Source organism: Haliotis rufescens, unplaced genomic scaffold (assembly GCF_023055435.1).
Source record: "Haliotis rufescens isolate VD_foot unplaced genomic scaffold, xgHalRufe1.0.p SCAF_6, whole genome shotgun sequence".
NCBI lineage: Eukaryota > Metazoa > Mollusca > Gastropoda > Lepetellida > Haliotidae > Haliotis > Haliotis rufescens.
The window spans coordinates 51,959,929-51,987,728 of NW_025964334.1; the positions used below are offsets into that span (position 1 = coordinate 51,959,929).

The window sequence follows — 27,800 nt, forward strand, 5'->3', positions numbered from 1 at the left end:
CAGAGGCGGTTTTGACAAGAGAACAATTCAGAGCGCTGTATAAGGCGAGGTAAAACAACGCGTCCAAGATTATTGCACTTATATAGTGACGTGCATGTGTGTGTGTGTGGCTGCTTGTACTAGTCCGGACTGATGCCGATTTATAGTGCTAGCCCACTGAGATACCATGCCACAGTTTAACATGAATACCCCACCGAAGACACAGTATATTGACTTCGAGCCGACCAGTCCTTGTTTTAGCCCCTTAATGCCGAGCGCCAGACAGGGTAACAAGTATCATCTTTTAACATCTTTTGGTATAATGCGGCTGGGGATCGAACCCCGGACCTTCCCCTCTTTGGGCGGACGTCTCTACCACGAGAACACGGATTCGGTCAGTGCTTTATAAAATGGCATCTATACTCATGTCAAAACATTAAAATTTCCAACACATAAGTACATGCGAGTGTCTATTTAAGAATGACAGTGTAGCTGTTCTCATGATAATCTTAAAGATACATGTAGGGGCCGAAAGATGCAAATACCATAGCCGAGTCTATCTTCATTTTTAACTAAGTACCCAGGAACAAAAACACCAGTCAAATTCTATTTCAAATTACTTGAAACAAAATCCTAGCATACCATGTTCCTTGTTCTTGTACAGCCACTTGTTGCCATCCTCCATAAGAAGCTTGTCTTGACCAAATGCAGCATTGACAAACCCATTGACAAATGAAGATGCCAGGTTTTGGCGGGCCGAGTCCACATTGGAAGGACCAATAGAAGAACCTGAGGAATTGATAGATATCGGTTTGGTAAATCAGTATTGAAACGTTTAACATATGGATCATGACACCATACATCAAATCTCATCACTTTGAAAAGATGCTGAGGATGTGGGCTGCAGACAGTTTGCAAAGTAAGTTTGAATAATCCAAGTGGAATGACAATTAACATATACATGCCCAATTTTACCATCAGAATTTGGTGCCTGTCTGTGCTTTAGCCTCTGGTCCAAAGTCTGAGTCTGGTAACATCTTGTTTAGGTTAGTAAGTTCAGCTTATAAAAGTCTTTATGATAACACTAAATTATCAGCCTGAGCCAAAAAGCCCTTTCGAGACTACTCTTTTTGTTTTTTTGTTGTTTAACACCCCATTCTGCAATATCCCAGCTATATGATGGTGGTCTGCAAATAATCGAGTCTGGACCAGACAATCCAGTGATTGATATCATGAGCATTGATACACGCAATTGAGATACGATGACAAGCATCAACCAAGTCAGCGAGCCTGACCACCCGATCCCATTAGTCGCCACTTAAAACAAGCAAAAATCGCTTTTTATTCTACCCCAGATCTTTATGGGTCTTTGAGACTACCCCATTGTTGCCTCTTAGCATAATTTTCATTAGAATTTTGTGTTAGTATATGTACTATTATAAACCGAGTTTTAACCAGAACAGAATTTTGCTAGATTCTGGCTTTGGACAGTCACAGACTGGAATGCAGTTCGGGCTAGTATACTAAGTGTTTGGCACAGACTGTAGTGCAGTCACCACATCATTAAACTAGTAAATAATTCTCTTTTCATTATGGGAGGCAAAATTGTGAACTCCACTTACGATTTGGCTCAAGATGACTCTTGTAGATATCCTCTGGCACCTTAGCCTCTATGATGTCCAACTGCAAAAACATGTTACATATTTTCATGTTCTCAAAAACAACTTCCAAACAAACTGAACAGGGACTTTCGTTTGCCTGTTTCTACCACCACGTAGTATCACTGACTAAATGTATGAGTGAGTGAGTGAGTTTGATTTAACGCCGCTTTTAGCAATATTCCAGCAATATCACGGCGGGGCACACCAGAAATGGGCTTCACACATTGTACCCATGTCGGGAATCGAACCCGGGTCTTCGGCGTGACGAGCGAACGCTTCAACCACTAGGCTACCCGACCGCCAAACTAAATGTATGAAAAAATTAACTTCATTGTCTAACCCTCCCTAACCTATCACTTTTTCATAAAGGAAACAAAATGCATGACGGACAGAAATGTATGCTGAACTTAGTTTGCAATGTATATATATTTATACAAAGCAAGTGGAATGTCAACAATTTACTCTTTGCCCAATCTGACAACACAGTAACATGGAGTTACCATGACAACACTCATGGGCTGTACACTGATGTTCCACTGTATGAGTAAATGTGGGATTGTTAAATGCACTTGCCTCTCTAGCAAGAGCCAAGAAGTTGTTGTTAAGGTGAGCGTTGGACATGATCTCCATGAGCTCATCAAATTCTTCCATGTCATCATTCAACTCAAGGAAGATCTGCTGGCGACCAAGCATGTAGGCAAGTTGTTTCTGAATTGTCCTGTATGAAGAATAACAATATAACTTGTCAGAGAGGTGCACAAAGTATGTAATCTAGACAACCAGTTGTCGGACTTCAGCGATAGAAACTAACATTTTTGGTCCACTAGTCCTTATAATGATAACATATAGCAAAACCCTTAAAAATGGCAAATTTCTACTAGTCATTGATATCTTTACTATTGGGCAGTTTGGCAAGGACTACAGGGCTAGTGCCAATTTCTAACCCTGGACTTTCTTTTTTTTGGAAGCCTCGGTGGCTGAGTGGGTTAGATTGCTGACTTTGTGTGCTAGCGATTAGGTGTTTCACTCTGGCAGTGTGGGTTTGTCTCAACCCAAAAAAGTATGAGAATCTGTGCTTTACTCAGAAAGTGTTAACCCAAATATAACATTTGTTAAATAACAATAACAATAAAAAATAATAATAAAAGATAACAAGTATTTGTCACAAAGTGATGAAATGTCCCCCACCTGTATATACACCATAGTACCAAGTATGAAGACAATCCAGCGATTAGTTCTTGATATATTGCGGCAACACCGTTTTCCAACTCCAAAAGCAGATTTGCCTGCTGTGACCTTGAAAATGGGGTCAAGGTCACCAAAACCGACTGGTGTCTGCGGTGTCTGTATATACACCATAGTTCCAAATATGAAGACAATCCAGTGTTTAGTTCTTGAGATATCGCGGCAACAAACAGGTGGGACGTACGGCGGGGGACAATAATATGCCAAACCACACACCAAAGAATACTCAATGTGTGACATTATTACTCTGGTCAATGATTGATGAATCATTGTGCACTCTATTTTCATTCTCAGCTTCCTGGGGAGTATACAGCCTAAGCAGCCTTTGAGGCGCAAGAAGGTTAACAGTCACATTAACATCTCATCTACCGTGTACCTTTTCACTACTGGGTGAAGAGGCATATTTCGAACAAAGTCACTTGCCCAAGGAGACACCACATGTGCTACATGTGCTTCAGTGTGGGGCAGGACCGAAGCCCAAGAAACTCGTGGGAGACAGGTGCTGAACACAGTCACCTAGCCACCTATTCTCCATGACCAAAGTTTCTTAGCCACTCCTGATTTATGACATGAGCGCTGTACACAAGACCGCATGCCACCATGGATGACTGAATAGAATTTCTTTTAAGCTTGTATAGGTACTAGGTAATGCTCATCTTTGATGGATAATTTTCATTAATTACACTAAAAATAACTACAGGGTTCACTCTAGGAATGTTCTGACACAGGCCTTTTATGTGAAAATTTCACATACTCCAGACGAACACCCACACTTGGCCATACAGCAAAATGTTTAAATGCCCCATTGTATTTGAAAATGTGGGCCCTTTTTCAAACTTAGGGGCTAAAAGCACAAAGACCCACCCTAGAATTATCCCTGTGTTATCATAATAAGGACTAGTAGAAATAATACTCGCTTAGAACAGCCTTCTACTCGCTTGTTAAAATTATGCAGTGCATTTAAGAAATTATGAGGGAGAAAAATTTAGGGGCCACAAGGCTCCACCTTAGAATTATTCCTGTAACTAGATGACTGAAATGATACACCATTAACTCCTTAGATGATACTGCCATCTTCTACCAGTATTGCATCAATAATCATATCCTAGTGGGAGACAAAACATACACTTCATGTATTCAATACAGTGTTGACACTTGACACTAGTCCTATAGTCCTTGCCAAATCGTTAAGTTATCATGAGGACTATAGGTATTTTCTGACATGGGCATTTTATGTGAAGATATTACATATTCCAGAGGTTAACCCACACTTGCCCATACAGCACAATGTTAAAATGCCCCATTGTATTTGAAAATGTGGGCCTTTTTAAACTTAGGGGCTAAAAGCACAAAGAGCCACCCTAGAATTATCCCTGTGTTATCATAATAAGGACTAGCAGAAATTTTACTTGCTTAGAACGGCTTTCTACTTGCATGTTAAAATTCTGCATTGCATTTGACAAATTATGAGGGAGAAAAATGCAAAAGTCTGCACAGAGTTGATATTTCTGCAAAAGATTCCGCGGAATCACAGAATACGACAGGAACTGCCATGTCACTGATGTATGCTGATCTTAGTTTGCAAGGTGCATATCAGCTCAGTGCAAGTGGAATGTCAACAGTATACTGTATGCCCAATTCGACAACACAGACTCACACAGATGTCCATGACAACACATATGGGCAATAACACACATCAATTTAACAAATATCACAAAAACTGATAATATCTACTCACAGATCCTTGCAGGACATGAAGATCTCTTCAACAAGTTTCAGGTCATTCAGCTGCATGGCAAACCTAAGAGCTTGTGGGAACTGCTTGAACTTTCTGTACAGCTCCACAGCAGTTTTCAGGAGCACAATGTTCTCAGGGTCAGGGACATATGGCACACAGCTGAAAAGCAACAGGTTTGCAGGTGAATCACAACCAGGATTCATTTGTTGTTAAATTTCAGAGATCGAAGATGAGATATTGTATGTCAGAAACATATAGGCTAGAGGAAACTTTGAATTTTATGATAAATAATTTCAGTTCTGAAATAACTGCTTGTCCGCCTGCCAAGGGCTAGTAACTTTTCTGTGGGGCTGCTTGAAATTTTCCTCCACCTGCCCGACTGTCTGGCAGATAATATTTTAAGGCTACTTACGTATTCTACTCCTTGTAGATTATCTGGTAATTGTTTGCATTATTTCAGCTGAATCATGACGCGATTTCTTATATTAATAAAGTCTGAATGCAGGCATATAACTTTGAAGATGGGCAAGCAACACTTATGGGTTGCCTGCCGACTGTTTTCGGGTTATAAAATTATTTCGAACACTGTTTATAGCCAACAGGGAAATACTAGGGAATCTATGTAGCCTGGTTGGACAGTTTCTGTTATTAATCACATGTTTTTCCACCAACATAACTGTAATGTAATGTAACTTTTGTATCGCGATACAGGGGTTTAAATTAATGGATTGTATCTTGGGCCTTATATTGGGATACAAAACTGTATCGCCATATTGTATATTGTTTGAAAATGAGTTGTTAGATGATGATGCAACTGAATATTATTTTACTTCATCATGATCATGTCATCAATAAAAGGTTACAACTATTGTTCTAGTGGTTAGAAACATGTGAAACACTCTTACAAGCACATACAACCAACCCCCATATACAACAAGATATATCATTGCAAACCACATTTACTCATATAGGCAATAATCCCTTTAACACCGGTTACTGCATAAATTCCTACCTAGTGAGATAGAGACACACTCTAGGGTAGGCGTTCTCATCAACATAGTCAGTGAGAAGATGTAATTTCTCCATCTCCATGAGAACATCACATGCCTCAGCCTCTGCATTGTGATCCATGTGGTAGGGTACAATAGCCTTGGCCAGTCCGGTCAGTTTGTCACGCATATCAGTGTCCTTCTCTTCTGTGTCCTGCCACTCCTGGGCAACCTGACCGGCCAAGTGTCTGGAAAAGAACAATCATTTACGTGTGTCAACAATGTGGGCTTTATGAACAAAGCACATTCCCAGGCATTAACAATAAGCATATGCAATTGTCTGGTTTGTAACAAAGGCAGAGATGCAACCCTCATTAAATCTTTGGAATAATCAGTGGGGTAAAAAGTTTCATTTTATGTAAAAAAAAGAGTAATGTTAACAGTACATTGCAGGTTTTCGCTTCGTCCTTCCAATTAGGTGAAACGAGGTCAAAACTCCACACATTCATTAAATTCATCCTGTCACTAACTGTTTCAGAAAGGCAATGTGATGTTTCGAGTTTCAAAGTAATATCAGTCTACAGGTAAATAGTTTCCAGTCTGCTACTGCAAATATCCATCAACAAAATGACTTGAGTGTGTTTTAACATAACAACCAATCAGAGATATTGTATCAACGCGCAATGGATATTTTTACACTTTGAGAATTGAATGAAAGCATGGCTCATATTGTCTTTCTGTAGAGTGAGTGAGTATGGTTTTACGCCGCTTTTTACAATATTCCAGCAACATCATGGCTGGGGACACCTGAAATGGGCTTCACACATTGTACCCATGTCGGGAATCGAACCCGGGTCTTCAGCGTGACGAGCGAACGCTTTAACCACTAAGCTACCCAACCGCCCCTAAGCTGACATGAAGTGAAATAACTAAAAATACCATTCAAAACAGTGCTTAACCCACACAGAAATGCGAATGTTTACACAAATTACTGCGGGTTCAATGCTAATTTCATCGATATCGCAGAAGATGCCAATGCTTTTAAAAATCAAACACTAAGGTCGTCAGTAATACAAGCCCAAGAAAGACATTTTATACACATTCGATCTGATATGTACATGTACTACACAATCACTTATCTTGAACAAAGTACAATGGCGACCACTAGAGTATACCATCCAGAATAATTTTGTTTGTCGTTTAACTCAGCACTCAGCAATATTCGATCTCTATGAGAGCGGCTGTAAATAATGGAGTCTGGACCAGATAATCCACTGACCGATATTGTGGAAAACGATCCACAGCATCAGTGTACGATGACACCATCAACCAAGTCTCTGAGTCTGACTACCTGGACCATTGGCTGCCTCTTACAACAAGCAGAAGTTGCTGGGGCAACCAGAATCACAAATATTATGAAGCAGGGTATAAAATTAACATGAGTTCGCTAGCCTGAGACAAGCAAAATCAGGAAGGACTAGTGACATTTCCTTGTGGACAGCCAGTTTTACAATTCGGAAAATTGCATCTTTGTGCAGATAATTTTTACGGACAAGTGAAAACAAAAGTAAATTTGTAACCCTGTTAAGATCAAAAGTTCAACATTACATTTGGAAGCACATGCTAATGACAAAACATTTACATATAGTGCAGCATGTTTTAATTGTTAGCCGTGTGAAAGATCAGGTTTGCTTACCTTACATATTCATGACCCCATGAACCGATTTCTTCCTTAGACCCCTTCAGACGATACTGAAGGCTGTCACGGCCATCACTCATAGTCATGCCAAGAACAGAAACAATATCGGCACAGAAATTCTGAAATTGAGCATTAAGAGATTTTACAAGGGAAGCACTCATAAAATACACATGTCATGTGGATAACTCAGAACTATGCTTAATTTGAATACACAATCAAGTTAACATCGTACATATGGAAGTGATTTGATTGCAGGACTGCGTATCATGACTAAATGTTATTACTAGTCATCACTATTTGGGCTAGAAAACTTTATAGGTCAATTCTTATAGCTGATCATACCAAGATAATTGGATCCTCTATCCTACAATTTCAGTCCAGACTCCACAGTGAACGATGGTGAAGGAAGTCTAGATTACTCAGATTTTTCTGGATGATTTACCTGGTCAATTACAGATGCACATTTGACTGAAATTAGCCTGGTTTGACCAATTCAACTATTAATAAATATGTTATCTCATCAAAAGTTGAGTAATATACATGTCTCTATCATCTCTAACAAGGAGTCAGACAGTACTGATAGGAAATACATACCTACAGAATTCCAGCCAACTCACATTTGTATCTTGCATTTTGAAACATTAAATTTGGAATTACAAATATTTTCCAACAGTTAGTCTTCACTTGTACTATTGCCTCACACAGCATTCTTCATTGACCAGGATTTGTTGAGCTTACCTTAGTTTCAGTGTCCTTGATTTTCTCATGTATTTCCTTCATGGAATCATAGTGTTGGCGAAGAAACTTCAGTGGTTTGGGAACTGATGTCATTGATGTTGTAGAAGCCCGAATTAGAGATCGTAAACTCTCCAAAGCAGGTTTGTACAATTTATCATCTGATTCCTGAAGGGAAATATGTAACATCAGTTAGCAATTGCAGTATCATACACGTACAAACAAAATAGACATGCAACTTACAGTCGATGTATACAGTCTGCGACTTGAGCAACTGGTCTGAAGGCAGAGATTTAAAAAAATCTGTTCAGCTCAGTAAGCTAACTTAATATAAGTCCATACGACTAAAACTGAGACTACTAGACTCAATCTTCGGACTAATGACCAAATTCACCTGTAATAGTTAAAAAAAAGTAAGAAAAAAAGTAAGAAAAAAAGTAACTAATGACATAGTAACATTACTAATGCATGAAATATACGTCTTTGAGTTGCTCATGTTTCTAAATATACTCCTGACTGTCCCTGAGCATGCTGACCATGCTAAACAGCTGCTCTACATTCATTGTTCAATTCAGAGAATCATCATTATCACTACAGAAACTGAATATCTTAGTAATCATTAATACTACAGTTCTATCCTGTTAATGTTTTAGGTGATTTAAAGAATTAAAAAATTGAAAGAGTTATCACAATGAATATGATGACTACATGTGCCAAGCTAAAACACATTGGATGTACACAAACAAGTCTTGGGTACCTTCAAAAGATATCATTTGGAAGTATACTGAATTTTTTTTAGTAATACCAATTACATTTTGAATGCATCGAGTAGAAATATAGAAATTTCAGTACTTTAATATTAACGGAAAGCACAAGCACCAGGCATCATCACATGAGGAATAATTCACTTATTGCCTTCTCCACATTAATCATGTTAATGACTTATACACTCCTACCTTCAACCTCTCCACCAGCATGTCCAGTTCTTCACTGAGTAATCTGTCCTCTTCGGACTGAAACAAAAGGGATCAATACGAGTACAGTACATAGGCATTTTATCATTACCCGGGCAAGCAAAGTTTTGGAGTTTAGTTCTAAAACTGAATACTTGACACACATTGAACTTGCATTACTTTGTCACCGTTGTTTGCTGATTAATACAATTTTTAAATCTGTTTCAAATTTAGTTATGCAAAGGACTCTGTGATTACAATTTCACCATATAAACAAGGCCGGTAACACGAAAACAGGGGTCACACTCGTGTTGAGCACACGTGATGCCATCACATCTTTCAACATGATCCGAAGAGAAAGCTAATTGCGTTGCACGTGTTGAAAATAACACCAGCCTTAGGTCACTAAAGGATAATGCAAAAACAATGTCCGAAACATTGTCAACCAAATATGCAAACTTCAACTTGACGCCTCAATACCGACATGAGCATAAATGCTTGATATGACAAGGCAGTTTTGAATGCTCGGTGTTTGCTGTCCGTTGGTTTAAGATTACTAGTTAACATCAATAGGAAATCAAGCTAATTAAGAGTGAATTAATTGACCAGGTAATTATGATTAAAACTACCATTTCAATGGGTTCCTGTTTATCATCTTCCTTCTTTTTTTCGTCCTTTTTCTCAGACGCTGTTGGCTCTTTCTTTTCCTTCTTGTCCGCCATGTTTGTAGAATAACGCTGATGATCGAGAGTGCGAGATTTGGAGAGAAACGATACATTTCAATACAATTAATAATGTTTAAAATCCGTAAAGTAGTTTTAATCATAAAAAAATAGTTTCATTATAATATAGTTCTTTTATTTTATATTTTATCATTCCATAAATATATTGTAGAAGTAATACACATGTTGTATTACATAATGTTTCTCAATTTTGCACTATCATTATTAATTTCATTTACTAATTATTTTTAGAAATGTAGTTTATATGTTAATACTACTATTTTGTATTGTTATTAAGTTTTGCTTAGTGACAAAACAGCAAAAGCACATGTTCAAAATATGAGTAGTTGTTGTGTAGTGTTAGGAATATAGTATTACCCATAGACCAATGGGGCAAATATTTTTGACGGACGCCAAAGGAGCACTTGTTACAAGCGAATAGGAATAATCAACGGTAAGAACAATATTTTAAGAGCATTCACTTTTGATGTATTATATCTTCTCGACGTTCTTCGAAATAGCGAATATTCGTTGGAAGAAATGTGTGTTACTTTTGTTTTATTTGTAAATTTATGTCAACATATTCACGGCACCATCCCTCAGTTTACACGTTTCCAAGACAACTGTAAGAAACAGCTGATGCGGTTATAAAGTAATAATTTAAATGATCGGTTTATCCATGTTTATTTCTGCATTGGGCGGTTACATGTCACTGTATCGCTTCTTCATTCATCAATTTTCGCAAAGATGGTATCGATACATCTAGTTATCCGCTGATAATGTTTAATATAATTAAATCCGTACCCTGAGCTATTTAAAGTGTTCGAACAGATTATCATCTGCTTCCTTACATATGCATTTTTAGGTTTCCTGAATTTAGCTATCTTTTGTTTTCATTCCATTTTTAGAATCTAGATTAAATCATTGAAACGTCTTAGTTTAACTGACTGTTTTAAATATCAAATCATTAATATCGTTAATTAACTGCCCATGGGATCTAGGCCTAATCAATTTATGACCAAACCTATCTGTGACGGTTCACTTCCATTTGTTACACGTCATTTGTCACACGCTCTGTTTTTGCCAGTTGTCACAGAGGATAACGTGATCATTAAGACAATACCAACTGTTGCGATGGAATAATCCAACTTACTTCTAATAAGCAGTAGAAAATATGCTGAGAGCTTGAGGCACAGTTTATAGTAGACTCTATATTATCGCGGGCTCTATATTATCACGGTATCGGTACATCTCGTAATCCACATCCCCTGTCAACTGATGTAAATCACATAATCCACACCTATCACACCACAAAATAGTGATGCTGCGATAATATAGAGTTGCCTGCCCTTGAGTGGCTTATGACAGGTACTTTGTTTACCAAACTCGCTAAAGAAATTCAGCATCAATCAATCCTAACTGATGTGTAAAAAAACTTGAACAAAGAACAAGAAACATTTTGCTTATGACATATTCAATATGTTAGTCACCTTTACGATCCATTATAAAATAACTACCGCGATAATATAGCATACCATGCTACAAAGCTAATCCATTTTCGAAAACACACTGTAAACATTACTAAAACATAAAGTTGATACAAGTATTCCTATTAAACGCACCATAAACCAACACTTACTCTTTGATCTCCTTTTACTTTTAATTTGACAATTCTGCATGTAGTAGTTAACATCGGTAGAAACTAACAGTTTCAGTCCACTAGTCCTTATAATGATAACGTATAGCAAAACCCTTAAAAATGGCAAATTTCTACTGATATTATGATGGGCAGTTTGGCAAGGACTACAGGACTAGTGCCAATTTCTAACACTGAGTTAACATGTCGGCTCATCCATTTATTGTTTAGCATGATATGCTATTTTATCGCGGTAGTTATCGTAATCTTTCCTCCCACATAAAGCTGACACGCCGCGATGTAACTGGAATACTGTTAAAAGCGGCGTTAAACCCAACTCACTCACTAGTTATCGTAATGGGTAGATTGTAATGGTGCACACTTACTAAACTATCAAATATCTCATACGCAAAATGTTTCCTGTTCTTTGTTCAACTTTTATGACTATTAGGATGAACACATGAAAGACTACACTGCAACTGCAGTAGGCCTATAACAAGGATACATATTGCTCAAAGAATTGAAACAACAAAACCTACTGAAAACAATTTGGGGCTAGTTTCCAGGGCTGCATTAAGACACATTCAATATATCTTCATAAGAGATATCTTTTTAGAGTCCCCTCCCCCCCAAAAAAACATCCTCTTTAATCTTATTTCCCAAATCATCAAACAGGAACTTGTATGTACATTTGTTACGTACGGGATGAGTGAGTGAGTGAGTGAGTGAGTGAGTTGGGTTTAACACCGCTTTTAACAGTATTCCAGTTACATCACGGTGTGTCAGCTTAATGTGGGAGGAAAGCCCGAAGTGATGCAGGTCTCAGACGTTTACCACTTCGGTTAAACCCACGAGCACGGGTATGGTGCTGACAAACCTAGAAACATAATCGGGGCGAACCAGGATTCGAACCCACAATCACAGGTTTCTGGCGTACCCATTTGCAGTACGATTATTTGCAGACCGCTGTCATATAACTGGACTATTGCTGAGTGCAGCGTAAACAAACAACAAATCATTGAGAACAACTTAATTGTATTCTGTCTTTTTTGAACATGATATTCATCCATCTATATATTTGATGATCTTTTATGTGGTTTGCAGACACAAACTCACCATGGCGTCGTCAGGAGAGTGTGTCAAAGTCATAGTGCGATGTCGCCCCATGAACAGCAGGGAGAAAAACTTGAACTGTAAATGTGTTCTGGCCATGGAGAGCAGTCGAGGATCGTGCCAGATCACTAACCCCGGAGATGCGAAGGCCCCTCCCAAAGCGTTTACTTTCGATGGCTCCTATTTTACAGACTCCACAACAGAACAGATTTACAACGATATTGCCTACCCACTTGTTGAGGTTAGTCATTGATGTACTTAATGTATACAATTGTTTTATAGCGATGCATCATGAGTATTTCACAATCCGGCAAGGGAGTTAAGTGACTATTAAAGACCAGTTTTAATCTTTGCCGACCTGGCTGGAATTATGGAGTTACAATTTGGCTGGACTATCGAGTCTATGCATAGTCCAATCAAAATCGCGTAACAAAATTGACATCCGGTTTGTAAACTGCTCTGCAGATATTGGTCGATTGCAGGATTTGCAAAGTATGTGTACCACCAAATCGGCATCAACAGATATTTTCAAAACTTTTCAGGTTTTTAATCAAGGTGCTCACATGATTTGCTGCATTTCGTAAAGTAAGACTTGTTTTATCACAATATATATAGTTCTATTATCGATCAAATCGTCTTGACTGGGAGACGCCATTTTGTTTGAAGCATATGCAAGTGATATGAGAGGTGGAATCTGATTGGTCAATAGGTGGGACATAGAATGGACATAACTCATAATAGCCACTGGTGGCACTACGATCGAGCCCAGAAATTTTAGTCTAGTTTACAGTCAGTTTGCTCTCTTGCCTAGGGAAGATGGTATTTCCACAGATTTGCATACACAATGTTGCTCCTTTCACTTGAAACTATCAGACTTGTGACTGTTTTTGTGACATTTATTTAAACATATTGATTTATTTTTTCATTCATAAGTAGATATAATCACACCTGTTATTAATACACCAACAATAAGTCATTTTGATTTACAAAATGAAAATTTAAAACATATCAAATCAAGAGGATAATATATATATCTAATATATTACATGATATACTTTCTAGATAATAATAACAGATTATTATTGTTGATTGGTTGGTTGGTTGGTTAGAACTAAAGCACTACCGATTTCCCAAATGGTTTAACATCAGGTTTGATGATCTCTTCTTGTAGGGTGTGACAGAGGGCTACAATGGCACAATATTCGCTTATGGACAGACTGGATGTGGCAAGTCTTTCACTATGCAGGGAATAACAGACCCCCCATCACAACGAGGAATTATACCAAGGTAACTGTATAAAGAATTTAAAAAATAGCAAAAATTGCTGAAGAATGAATGTGCTATTAAATGAAGACATGATTGATTGACTTCTTCTGAAAATATGTACTCATATCTTTACTGAAAAATTGTATTGCAATGATGAAAAGTTGTTGAAATCTGCAAGTCACTCCTCTCATTGTGTTACCACAGCTTCCTCAAGCCTTTTGTATACTATACTCAATTATCTCCCTTTGGCCAGTTATCTCCCTTTGGCCAGTTATCTCCCTTTGGCCAGTTATCTCCAATAGACAACAATTTGTATCAGTGCTTGACAGCGGAGCTTGTAGATTATGTTCAATACCCACACAGTGACATAATCTTGTGTTTTACCTTACCTGACGCTACATAGTGCCTCAGCTTCCCTACCTTATACAAACAGACAGTTCTGGAACAGAGAGACTGTTGAAACAGGCCATAGCCTGTGACCTGATACCCAGGAGTTATCCACCTTGGTTTGTACTCCCTCATATTCATCTCTCTCTTTGCTGTCATCTGGGTTCGACCTTCCATCCAGATCAGGCAGAAACATTACCCTTTCCTTTCAATGGGTTTTGCTGACACATCTCATCCCATGAATGAAGATGTGCGGCTGCTCGTGGGGACGTCTTACCCCAGTTCATCGGTTCCCATGACAGATGCTCAACTTGTATGAATGCAGCTCTTTGCCACTCTCCCTATCCCCTGTTGGTGGCGGCCTCCACAAACTCGGCTATCCAAGAATGATTGGACAAGAATCCTTCAGAAGCTAATGAACAACTTCTCTCAGTTTTGGATTGGCAGCAATGCCAGCTTATTTATATGTCTACATATATACAGTATTGCCTCAGCTCTATCACCATTGCTCAATGCACAGCTTTCCTAAACCAGTCTTCATGGGATCCTTCCGTCAGAAACCCAAATGATGCGGCAACCTTGGTCAGGTCCTGCTCTCTTCCACAACCAGATCCCTCAAATCACAAAGGGTGCCAAGAGCGGTTTTGTCTCCTCAACAAAATGGAGCATTGCCTATCTTTATCACTATCTATCTAAAGGCCCAGTCTCACTAGGAAGAGCTCTTCCTTTCGGCCATAGCACCAATCCCCCAGAAAGGACAGGAACACAAAGGCCCCCCTACGAGGAGGTTTCCTTGGTGGGAATTGCAGACGTAAGTGACTTCTCACATGCACCTGATATCTGGCACCTCCTTCGGCCATTTGTCCCTGTCCGTTAGGACGGAGACTTCAGACTTACTGGAGGAATTGGCAGTTACTGTGGGACCAGTTCATCACTCAAATGCCATGGTTTCCGCCTACATTTCCATTCCATTCCTCCTCTCACCTCCAGGCCATTGGAACCTTGTTATTGGTCTCTAGATCTTCCAGCTCTGCAGGCCAATGTTGACACTCTTATCACCAAGAATGCAGTGGAAGCCCTGGATGTTAACAACATCATTCTTGGGTTCTACTCCTCTATCTACCTGGTTCCCAAGAAAGGTACCGTAAAGATGCAGATGATTCACAACCTTGCCATCTTCATTCAACACTACCGCCACATTTCCAGATTCTCACCATCTGTACATTTTCGCCACTTGATCCAGCCGATGGACCACCTCATCAGTCTGGAGCTGCTGGATGCTTAGCTGCACCGGACCATCCAAGCAGCACATCGTCGCTTTCTCTGTTTTGTTTTTGAGGCCATCACTTTCAGTGGAAACTGCTCCCAATTGGACTTTCACAGCCCCGTGGTTATTCACAAGTATAACCAAGCTCAACATTGCTTTTCTGCAATGGGGATTTGATTCGATGCATACTTCATCAGCTGCATCCTCGGCCACAGCATCCCTCAGGTCTTGGGCTTCACTCTTCATCATCTGGGTTGGGTGGTCAACTTGGAGAAGTCAGATCTTACTAACTCTCGCCACTACGTTTTCATCAGCGGCTGCTTTCTGACGGACCTCAACTTGATCCAAGTTCTGCCAGACCAGTTGGAAGCTATTTAATCCAGGGTTCAGCAAGCACTGTGTCAACCCCTTGACCTCCGCCACTGGCAAACCCTTCTCAGTCTTCTGACTTCTGCTCAAGATCTTACCTCCAGGGGTCATCTTCAACTGCATCCCCATCAAAGATTTCTCCTGTTTCTGCGCTTCAACGGGAACTCCCATTGATCTGATAGTAGAGTTACGCCCATTTCTGGAGTAGTGTCTAGTCCCCTCAAATGTCTTAAGCAGTACCTCTATAACAAGATGAGGCCACCCATTTTTGTCGATGCATCTCTTCAAGGATGGTGGGGGGACCGCATCCGGTCTTTGGACTCCGGACGAATGCTCCTGGTATATCAGCTATCTGGAGTTGGAAGCCTTCATTAGGGCCATTCACCAATGGCAATTGACCCTCCACAACACCTGTGTACTGGTCACCTCGGACAACTCCACCGTAGACAACAAGCAGAATCGACTCAGTCAACAGCTCTGTGAAGCAGACTTTTCATCTGTTCTGGTCAAGGCCTGTCACATCCCTGTGTGTTGCAACATGATAGCAGACTACCTGTCCAGGCCAGATCGTCCTTCACCCACGGAATGGATGCTTCATCCAGAGGCCTTCTGACTCTAGTGAGACTGCCTGGGCACGCCCAGCATGTATCTCAACGCCACACTGAGCAATCACCAACTTTCTGTGTACGTCTCGATTGTTTCGGAGCCAGCAGCCTGGGAGGAGGACTGTCTGACAATCTCCTGGGTCAGCCTAAGCACGTACGCTTTTCCATCCCCATTCTTCATCCCAAGGTCATTCACAAGGCAGACCAGACCAGGCTTCTGAGTTAGGTTTAGGTCATGCCTTACTGTCTGGCAAGAGTGTGGTTTCCTAGTCAACTCCACCTTGCCGAAGATCCTGTCCTGTGTCTACCACCTTGGCTTCTCAGCCCCCACACCAGACGGCCTCATCCTGACCCCGAAGTCTATCTTCTTCATTGTCCATGGTTTCAAGTTCAGGTCAGGTTTGATCTGCGGCCATGTCTGCCTTGGTCTCTCCTGGGACAGTTCCACATCCCGCCACTTTCGGAGATTGTCTTCCAGGTTGATTAACATGAACTCACCTCTGCCCAACCGTGTCACAGCAGCGGTGACCTGCAATATTGTCTTCTTTTTGCTCCAGTCGGTTATCATTCGTGTGTATCGCCATGCTGGCCTGCCGCCTCTTGTCGGCTCACAACCCACATGAGGTATGAGCCTCATCTCCGTACATCTGCAACTGTATTTGCCAGTTCTTATCTTCAAGGTCTCTGCAGTGACGTTGAGGGAACTCACAGCTTTGGACCCAGCAAATGCTCATGGGTATTAGGGCACGGACTATAGTCTGTTTCAACTGTCTGTCTGTTCCAGTAGTGTCTGTTTGTATCCTATAGGGAAGCTAAAGCAGGTCGTTTCAGGTCAGTATAAAAACATAGCATTTAACCCGAAAGGCTCATTTTTGTGATTTTCTTCAAAAGATAAATTGTCCAATGAGGATTATAGGGCAAAATGGATCCCCAGTACTCACTCCATGCTTGATGTACAAGGCTAGAATACCCATGGTTGGTTTGACCTTAAAGGAATGGTCCAATCCTTGCCTTATCAACTCCTGTGCAATCCGAGGAAAGGGGCTTCTCACCCTAAATTCCACCAGTATCATCACACTGTACTCCAAGCCTCATGATGACATTTTGTATTTTTTCTTTGTTGAATTTCAAAGATCTGATTCAAATTTCCTATATACTACTAGCTTCTCCTAAAATGTTTTTATGTTGATATTAGTTTTTATTCTATTCCAGAGCTTTTGATCATGTTTTTGAGACAGTGTCAGTTTCGGACGCAACAAAGTTCCTCATCCATGCCTCCTACCTGGAAATTTACAATGAAGAGATCCGAGATTTGTTGGGCAAGGATGTAAAGGCTAAGCTAGATCTGAAGGAACATCCAGAGAAGGGCGTCTATGTTAACAGTGAGTAGCAGTAGGACTCATAGTGATACATAAGATACATTACATTGCAAGTTATAAAAGCAACTGTTCAACGGTCAGCTTACGCATATTCCCTAGTTTTTCCTGGTTGGCTGTATATGACATTTACATTGCAAGTTATAAAAGCAACTGTTCAACCGTCAGCTTACGCAGATTCTCTAGTATTTCCCGGTTGGCTGTATATGACATTTACATTGCAAGTTATATATGACATTTACATTGCAAGTTATAAAAGCAACTGTTCAACGGTCAGCTTATGCAGATTCTCTAGTATTTCCTGGTTGGCTGTATATGACATTTACTTTGCAAGTTATATATGACATTTACATTGCAAGTTATAAAAGCAACTGTTCAACGGTCAGCTTACGCAGATTCTCTACTATTCCCCGGTTGGCTGTATATGACATTTACATTGCAAGTTATAAAAGCAACTGTTCAACGGTCAGCTTACGCAGATTCTCTACTATTTCCCGGTTGGCTGTATATGACATTTACGGTGCCCTCGAGCGTGTTTCTGCCCTGCAATGTCACAACTCTTTCTGAAATTTAAAAACAAATGATTCTGGGTTATGATTCACCTGCAAAAAGAAAGAATATCAAGTTATGAAATAAAAGTTCTGTATCAGGATACAAATCATATCACACCCATGGTATCGGGATATGTATCATATCTCAAATCACCTATCATTACACCTCTGGAGACCAACCAATGTTTTTGGACGAAAATAAACCAAACTCAGAGTTGTGTTATGCAGTGGAAGGCGACGATAACATATCTACCTTACATCCTAACATGAAATTATACAATTAATGGGGAACTAAAAGTGATTCTCTCATAACATATATGGGGAACTAAACATGATTCTCTTATGATGACATATGGGGAACTAAACGTGATTCTCTTATGATGACATATGGGGAACTAAACATGATTCTCTTATGATGACATGGGGAACTAAACATGATTCTCTTCTGATGACATAAGGGGAACTAAACATGATTCTCTTATGATGACATATATGGGGAACTAAACATGATTCTCTCATGATGACATGGGGAACTACAAGTGATTCTCTTATGATGACATAAGGGGAACTAAACATGATTCTCTTATGATGACATATGGGGAACTTAACATAATTCTCTTATGACATATGGGGAACCAAACGTGATTCTCTTATGATGACATATGGGGAACTAAACGTGATTCTCTTATGATGACATATGGGGAACTAAACATGATTCTCTTATGATGACATGGGGAACTAAACATGATTCTCTTCTGATGACATAAGGGGAACTAAACATGATTCTCTTATGATGACATATGGGGAACTAAACATGATTCTCTTATGACATATGGGGAACCAAACGTGATTCTCTTATGATGACATATGGGGAACTAAACATGATTCTCTTATGATGACATGAGGGGAACTAAAAGTGATTCTCCTCAACAAGTTGTTTCAATTGATTTTTTCTAAGACTTGGTATGTATTGCCAGGTTTATCTATGCATCCTGTACACAATGTGAAGGAGTGTGAACGCATCATGGAGAAGGGATGGAGGAATCGGTCCACCGGGTCCACGTTGATGAATGCCGACTCATCACGCAGTCACTCCATCTTCACCATCTGCATGGAGATGGCCACGGAGGATGACGAAGGGGAGGAACATATACGTGCAGGCAAACTCAACCTGGTGGACTTGGCAGGAAGTGAGAGGCAGGGAAAAACAGGTAAACAGTCTGTGATGGTCTTTGTTGTGATTGGCAATCTCATATTTATATATATATGTATGTCCACCTTACAGTTAACTGACTACAAAAGTCCAGTTTCCACCCTTGCCGAACTAGGCAGGTATTATGGAGTTAAAATTTGGCTGGACTAACGAGTCTATGCATACATAGTCCAATCAAAATCACACATCGAAATTCGGTTCGTAAACTGTCGTACAGATTTCGGTCGATTGCAGGATTTACAACTCATTGTCAACAGATATTTCCCAAGTCTTTTCATGTTTTTGACCAAGGTGCTCGTGTAATTTGATGCACTTTGTGATTTAAGACCCATTTTATCACAATATAGATCTTGATTATCGATCACATCGTCTTGACTGGGCCATTTTGTTTGAAACAAATGCAAATGATACTAGGGGTGGAATCTGATTGGTCCATAGGAGAGGCCTAGAAGGGACATAACTCGTAATAACCACTGGTGGCGCTACGATCGAGCCCAGGAATTCCAACCTAGTTATGAAAAACACATAGTGAACTTTTTAATGCAACATTTAGATGGTCTTGTTTAATATACTGTTGCCCTGTGAAGATCCGGGGTAGAATAGGTCTTCAGCAACCCATGCTTGCCGTAAAAGGCGAATATGCTTCTCGTAAGAGGCAACTTACGGGATCGGTGTGACATGACATCGGTCCCAATTGCGTGGATCAATGCTCATGATGTCAATCACTGGACTGTCTGGTCCAGACTTGATTATTTACAGACCGCTGTCATATAGCTGGAATATTGCTGAGTGCAGCATTAAACAAACAAACCAATCAATCTAATGCGACATTCTGTCTAGTCTAACAAAAGGTTTTGGTTCTAGTACAGCCCCCCAGGGGCGGTCGGGTAGCCTAGTGGTTAAAGCGTTCACTCGTCACGCCGAAGACCTGGGTTTGATTCCCGACATGGGTACAATGTGTGAAGCCCATTTCTGGTTTCACCCGCCGTGATATTGTTGGAATATTGCTAAAAGCGGCATAAAACCATTCTCACTCACTCACTAGTACAGACCCCTACATTATCATATATTATCTCGGCGTCATTCGACATCTGTGCATTCTGAATTCTGTCCCTGTTTTGTGTTCCATGAGCAAATCCACCCTGTGTAATCTGACTTCAACACTTAGGCTTTGTTCCCACATTAAGCTGAGGCACCATGATAGAGCATTTGTCAGACAGAAATTAGTTGTCATTGTTTTGAAATTTTTGCAAAGGAACTGCTGTGACTAGTGGTTTGTAAACACAGATTTGCCCTGATGATAGCTCAGCTCATTTCATTCATATAAGGGTAACGCTATTTTTAAGGGCATTATCATTTGCAGATGCCTGAGGTCTTCCATTAACGGCCCGACGAGGAGGGCTTCTGAAATGATAATGCACTGAAAAATAGCGTTACCGTTATTATAGCCAAAATGGATGGAATTTGTTATCAAATAAAAAGAAACAACAATATCGGTTTTGAAACATTTACTGCAATCAACACGAATGCCACTGACCCACTTTTACAAATATGGAAACGTCATAGAACAAACCAGATGACGTCACTATTCAACGTGACGTCACCTATCCCTATCCTATGACGTCATCTAACAAAGGGCGTGATAATGGTCCGTCGTCAAGTAATATGAGGGCATTATCAAGTTACAGTGGCCCGCTGATTTCTGATAACATACGGGCGGTTTAATGATAATTCTATTCATTTTAGCTGAGCGGAGGTCAGTGAATCGATTCAGGGCCATGTCATACCAAAAGACGTTAAAAGATGGTACTTGTTGTTACCCAGCCTGGCGCTTGGCATTAAGGGACTGATCGGCTCAATCAGTACACTGTGTCTGAGTGGGGTATCCATGTCAAACTGCGGCATGGTATCTCAGTGGACTAGCACTTTAGATTTGTTTGTTTCTTGTTTAACACCCCACTTAGCAATATTCCAGCTATATGACGGCGGTCTGTAAATAATCGAATCTGGACCAGAAAATCCAGTGATTGACATCATGAGCATTATCTCCCTTAGGCTTTGCTTCCACATGAAGCTGAGGTACCATGATATAACTGGAATACTGTTCAAAGCGGCATTAAACCGAACTCACTAACTCTGTTTCGCAGGTGCCACAGGTGATCGACTGAAAGAGGCCACTAAGATCAACCTGTCTCTCTCTGCCCTGGGTAACGTCATATCAGCCCTAGTTGATGGTAAGTCAAAGCATATACCATACAGAGACTCCAAGCTGACCCGGCTGCTGCAAGACTCACTGGGAGGCAACACCAAGACCATGATGGTGGCGTGTCTGTCTCCTGCTGACAACAACTACGAGGAGACCATCAGTACGCTCCGCTACGCCAACAGGGCCAAGAACATCAAGAACAAGCCCAAAATCAATGAAGACCCTAAGGATGCTCTCCTCCGAGAGTACCAGGAGGAGATCGAGAAGTTGAAGGCCATGCTGATGGGTCAGATGCCACTTGCTGATGGCTTTTCTGGTGAGTTGTTAGACAGAAATTAGTTTTCATTGTTTTAAAATCTTTACTAAGGAACCACTGTGATTACTGGTTTGTATATCGCAAATTTGCCCTGATGATAACTCAGCTCATTTCATTAACTATCATTTACAAGTGGCCTAGTGGTGAAATGTTTGTTGGGAGCCATATCATACAAAAAGACGTTAATACATGGTACTTGTTGTTACCCTGCCTGGTGCTTGGCATTAGGGGGATAAAACAAGGACTGATCGGCTAGAGTCAGTATACTGTGGCACGTCAGAAGCCTATGATTATGCCACACTTATGTTTCTTGATTTGTCAGCACCATACCCATGCTCGTGGGTTTCACCAAAATGGTAAACGTCTATGACCTGCATCATTTCTCCCACATTATTATGATATAATATAACTAGAATGCAGTTCAAAGTGGAATTAAGCCTAACTCACTCACTTTATTTGGAACACGACACTACATACTCTTTCGTGGTTTAGGTGTACAGAAAGCAGCCCAGGCCAAGGCTAACAGACAGTCACCAGGGGGCGTCACACGGGAAGAGCTGGAGGCAGAGAAGGAGAGACTGAGAGAGGTAGTGTAGATTCTGCAGGGAGAAATACTTAGCACAATTGTGAAGAGCATGGATGGCGCTGTGGTCATCACGTCACACTGTGCAGAGTTCTGCCCCTTAGCTGCCAGGATCTGCTGGGTTGGTTTTGAAAAACTGGTTGAATGAAAAATTGTGATTCTGATCTGTCTGTGCCATGCCCATTTTTGTGAATTTCACCAAAAATGTTATTTCTTATATTTAGAGCTTTAAGTCCTTTTTCATGACATGTAGTGATATAATTATAAGTAATACAGTGTTCACAGCACATATTAATCCCGACATACTCTCTCACTTTAGTTTTCCTTTAAGTGGACAAAGGTTTATGTTGTATTTCCCCCAAATACAGCACATTATGGTAAATGATATGTCAATTGCTAATAAACATACAGAATTAAAATGTCAATCAATTAACAGGGTTTCAGATCGGCTCATTTCTTGGACATTGACCCATCTTGAGACATTAAAATTAGATCTTAGTGCTCGCTACTGCTACATAAAGATCTGAGGATACACCATTAGAGGTCGCGTCAGAACTACCTTTCAAACACTTTGACACAAATGAAATGACTAACATGAAGTCGACATTAGTCAATGAGAAAGCAGCTTTCTTGAGGTTTACAGCAATAGTTTTTAACAGGTGACTTCCATTCTAGACTACGCCTTCCAACTGAGATTTTATAGCAGTACAAAAGTCTCTCCGGTTTTAAATGTTTATCCTACTGAAGTGAGAGATAGATGATGATATTGATGGACAGCCCGTAACTGTAATTCGGAATGCCTTGTATTAACCTTTTCATACTCCAATGAACTCACACAAAGAGAAAGTCAATTCATGATTATATCATAAGAGATCTGTTTGTCTTCCATGTCTTGATACATAAGTCATCTAATGCACTGCAATTTGCTGTGCAGAGTTGCGTCCCTTGGGCAAGCCAGAAACCTGTGCTTGTGGCTTCTAATCCCGGTTCACCCTGATTGTGTTTCTAGGTTTGTCAGCACCATACCAGTGCTTGTGGGTGTCACCAAAGTGGTAAATGTCTAAGATCTGCGGGGCGGTCGGGTAGCCTAGTGGTTAAAGGGTTTGCTTGTCACGCCGAAGACCCAGGTTCAATCCCCGACATGGGTACAATGTGTGAAGCCCATTTCTGGTGTCCCCCACCGTGATATTGCTGGAATATTGCTAAAAGCGGCGTAAAACCATAATCACTCAATCACTCTAAGATCTGCATCACTTTGAGCTTTCCTCCCACTTTAAGCTGACATGCAATATATTCCTGGAATACTGTTAAATGTGGCGTTAAATCAAACTCACTCACTCTTCATGAGGAGCAGCTGGGATGAAGGTTCAGAGAATACTTTTCTGTGTTTACAGGAGTATGAGACACGGATGGATGACATGGCAGATAAGTATGAGATGGAGAAAGTTGGGAAGGCCAAGCTTGAAGAAGACATGACCAAGCTCCGTAGCTTTTATGATGAACAGCTGCGGTCAGTGGACGGTCAGCTGGCTCACTTGCCTCCATCAGCAGCAGGTAATAGTTGCACTAATTTCCTTTCCCCTTTTGATCTAATCTTTTCCATACTTGCTTCTTCAAAAGTAAACCTTTTAAATAGATAGTGATAGTTGTTTAACAGCTTCAGCTTTGTAGATAAGTACTATTCATTTTCTTTCATCTTTTTGCTTTGATTTCTAAATTTAAATATGTAAGTACTGTACATATCAATAAAAAAATGTAGAATAAAATTTGTATGACTATGAAAAAAGTTACCGTATTCGACGTAATAAGCGCCCAGGGCACTCTTAGAATTAGAAATAGGGGGCTCTTATTAGAATATGATTTTGGTGAAAAGAAAAGATCGTAAATTTCATGGTTTATGCTGACAGCCTGAAATGATACAAAAGAAATGTCTGTGCGTATTATACACGACAAACATATGTTTCCAGAATTTAATTGCCTATAATTAAGGGTCCATATAACACAAGAATGTGTATTATACACGAATTAATAAGTCTTGTGTACATTGATCAATCGGAAGGGGTGCCAATTGGGATTGTTCACCAGCCAATATATTAGCAAATATCGCTGGGGGCACTTATTAGATCGGGCGCTTATTACATCAAATACGGTATTTAGAATGATGAGACTGGTAAGTAAAAGGATGACATACCGTAGAAAAGCTTTAAAGTACAGAATTTTTCTATGGGTCTCTTCAGTTTCTCACAGCTCAGCTCTTAGAATTTCAATCTGGGATTACTTAAAACTTTGTTGTCGTGACGGACATAATTTTATTCGTTGGTGATCCATTGTTCAATGTGTTGATGTCGTCTAAGTTTGTAAAGATCAATATTGATGTGAAATTGTTTTTGATCCTTAGTGCAACAGTGCTCCTCATCGGATAGTCAAGTCAATTTGTTGTCATACATATATATACTTTTTCTAGAACAGCTGGTCCTATGCAGGGTTTAAATATAGCTAACAATATAGGGTGTTGCTGTGTTTGCAAAAAAATATTTGAAAGTGATGCAAAAAATACTCTTTACAAATAGATTGATCATGGAAATATATTAAAATCTCGAGCAAGAGTACGGTGTAACAACCCATTTGCCTAAAGCACAATGGCGTCAATTAAGGATGCTTTAGAGAATTCAATTAATTTTCTTTATATATCAGCTTGAATTATTTTTTTGGTTATGATCTACTTCTTAGTAATCATGGTCATGTGATTTGAAATTGATTGAGATAAATGATTCATAGATTGAGTGAGCCAAAAAAACCATTCCTTAATAAATATCATTTTTGCTCAGAAACAACTTTTTCTAACTATCTCCAGATAGAAATAATGATGTCATATTCTAAATGTTCTATTAACACCTTTATCCAACTTTGTTTGAAATGATTACTTTTTGAAGCTGAATGTATGGAAGAATGTTAATATTTCTTTGTCCATTGTGATATTGACATCCACCACATGATGCTATTTCTCATGAACTAATTTCAATTACTAAAAGTTTGCAATCAACATGACACTGCCGTTAGAGTCCAATGCTATTTTAAGTACTAGATGTGCTATGTACACCCCATGTAATTGACTAATTGCTTACTACCTCATCACTGGCAGTGCTTGGAGAAATAGAGTGGTCACAAGAGGGAGTGAAGGACAGTGAGTGACAAGTTTGACTATTTCAGAGTGACGTGCATGTTGTTGATCCATGTCAGTTTCTTGCTCTCACACACCGGTTTACCTACACACTCACCAGTTTCACAGTTTGTTCGCCTTTTGCAATCAATCTCACCACAATTGACAACTTGTACATTTCTGTCATGGCGATTGATGTATCTGGTTTGATTGATTGGTGTTAATATCAAGTCAAATTACAATTCTAATGAAATAATTGTTGTGAACACAGTTAAGGATTGTATGTTTTAGATTCAATTGAACTGGTACAATGAATCATTGTCTTTTTGATGTAACTCCGTTTGGATATATATACTGTAGTGCACAATGGATGTTTAATATTGTTTGAATATTGAAATGTAGTCATGAAGACGTTTCATTTCATCTCTTTTTAGTTATGATTCATATGTTTAAATAGACATTTTGTATCCCCTTATCCCCATGTATACTACTGAAAAGAAGTTAAGGGCCACCTGATTCTTTCATGTCATGATGTTAATATATCATGACACATTAAGTACAGTAATATGAAAGAATCATGGCATGACACATTAAGTACAGTAATATGAAAGAATCATGGCATGACACATTAAGTACAGTAATATGAAAGAATCATGGCATGACACATTACCTATAGTAATATGAAAGAATCGTGGCATGACACATTACCTATAGTAATATGAAAGAATCGTGGCATGACACATTAGCTACAGTTATATGAAAGAATCATGGCATGACACATTACCTATAGTAATATGAAAGAATCGTGGCATGACACATTACCTATAGTAATATGAAAGAATCGTGGCATGACACATTAACTATAGTAATATGAAAGAATCATGGCATGACACATTAACTACAGCAATATGAAAGAATCATGGCATGACTCATTAACTATAGTAATATGAAAGAATCATGGCATGACATATTAACTACAGCAATATGAAAGAATCATGGCAAGACACACTAACTAGAGCAATATGAAAGAATCATGGCATGACACATTAACTACAGCAATATGAAAGAATCATGGCATGACACATTAACTACAGCAATATGAAAGAATCATGGCATGACACATTAACTACAGCAATATGAAAGAATCATGGCATGACATATTAACTACAGCAATATGAAAGATTCATGGCATGACACATTAACTACAGCAATATGAAAGAATCATGGCATGACACATTAACTACAGCAATATGAAAGAATCATGGCAAGACATATTAACTACAGCAATATGAAAGAATCATGGCATGACACACTAACTAGAGCAATATGAAAGAATCATGGCATGACACATTAACTACAGCAATATGAAAGAATCATGGCATAACAAATTAACTACAGTAATATGAAAGAATCATGGCATGACACATTAACTATAGTAATATGAAAGAATCATGGCATGACACATTAACTATAGTAATATTAAAGAATCATGGCATGACAGGTTAACTCGAGTAGTATGAAAGAATCAGATGGTCTTTAACTTCTTTTGAGTAGTAAGTCATCAACTTGAACTATTGATTATAATTCATTCTAGAAACAAACAGTGATGCCTCTCAAATTTGATGGCAGTAGAAATGAAAACAACTTTTATCTGAAGCGTCAATTTCAAAATAAGGCTGATTACCCACAGCAGTGTCTCATTTCACTTTGACTGACACCATCCAGAACAGTAGAAGTTGTCAATATCAGTTTTATTACACATACCAGGCTTTCTGTGGCCAGGCTTGTGTTGTTAATCAATTTCACATGCATTTGCTTGTATAATGTGGTTATTTTGAAATGATTTCTTTTTCAGCTATGCTTGCAACATAGGGAATGTATCCTTGTGCTTTGAATACCTAGAAAATATAATGCCATTAATAGTATGCTTGTATATGCTACTTGTAGCTTACTTGTATCGTCTTGGTAACCGTTGCACAGGAAAGCTACATTATGATCATCTGTTTGAAGAAAATGAATGTTTTTGCTGTT

The 27,800-nt window shown here is 39.4% G+C and overlaps 2 protein-coding genes across 3 annotated transcripts in view; one reads left to right on the plus strand and one right to left on the minus strand.

Moving 5' to 3' along the window:
- The window catches only part of LOC124138156 (26S proteasome non-ATPase regulatory subunit 2-like), a 31,616-nt gene extending 21,874 nt beyond the window's left edge, over window positions 1-9,742 (minus strand). The window contains exons 1-9 of the mRNA XM_046504683.2: window positions 9,629-9,742; window positions 9,003-9,059; window positions 8,050-8,214; window positions 7,309-7,430; window positions 5,636-5,860; window positions 4,624-4,782; window positions 2,214-2,358; window positions 1,602-1,662; window positions 622-768 (exon numbers count right to left, since the gene is read on the minus strand). Of these exons, the coding sequence (XP_046360639.1) occupies window positions 622-768; window positions 1,602-1,662; window positions 2,214-2,358; window positions 4,624-4,782; window positions 5,636-5,860; window positions 7,309-7,430; window positions 8,050-8,214; window positions 9,003-9,059; window positions 9,629-9,721 (1,174 nt within the window). The 5' untranslated portion in view covers window positions 9,722-9,742. The remainder of the gene's footprint in view (window positions 1-621; window positions 769-1,601; window positions 1,663-2,213; window positions 2,359-4,623; window positions 4,783-5,635; window positions 5,861-7,308; window positions 7,431-8,049; window positions 8,215-9,002; window positions 9,060-9,628) is intronic.
- Window positions 9,743-9,964: 222 nt separating this feature from the next.
- LOC124138158 (kinesin-like protein KIF17) overlaps window positions 9,965-27,800 on the plus strand; it is a 34,500-nt gene continuing 16,664 nt past the window's right edge. The window contains exons 1-9 of one of the 2 annotated variants that reach the window (XM_046504685.2): window positions 9,965-10,175; window positions 12,462-12,711; window positions 13,642-13,757; window positions 17,577-17,746; window positions 19,269-19,502; window positions 21,652-22,026; window positions 22,519-22,613; window positions 24,004-24,163; window positions 25,752-25,793. In XM_046504685.2, the coding sequence (XP_046360641.2) occupies window positions 12,475-12,711; window positions 13,642-13,757; window positions 17,577-17,746; window positions 19,269-19,502; window positions 21,652-22,026; window positions 22,519-22,613; window positions 24,004-24,163; window positions 25,752-25,793 (1,429 nt within the window). In that variant the 5' untranslated portion in view covers window positions 9,965-10,175; window positions 12,462-12,474. The remainder of the gene's footprint in view (window positions 10,176-12,461; window positions 12,712-13,641; window positions 13,758-17,576; window positions 17,747-19,268; window positions 19,503-21,651; window positions 22,027-22,518; window positions 22,614-24,003; window positions 24,164-25,751; window positions 25,794-27,800) is intronic. The other variant, XM_046504686.2, reaches the window with a different exon arrangement.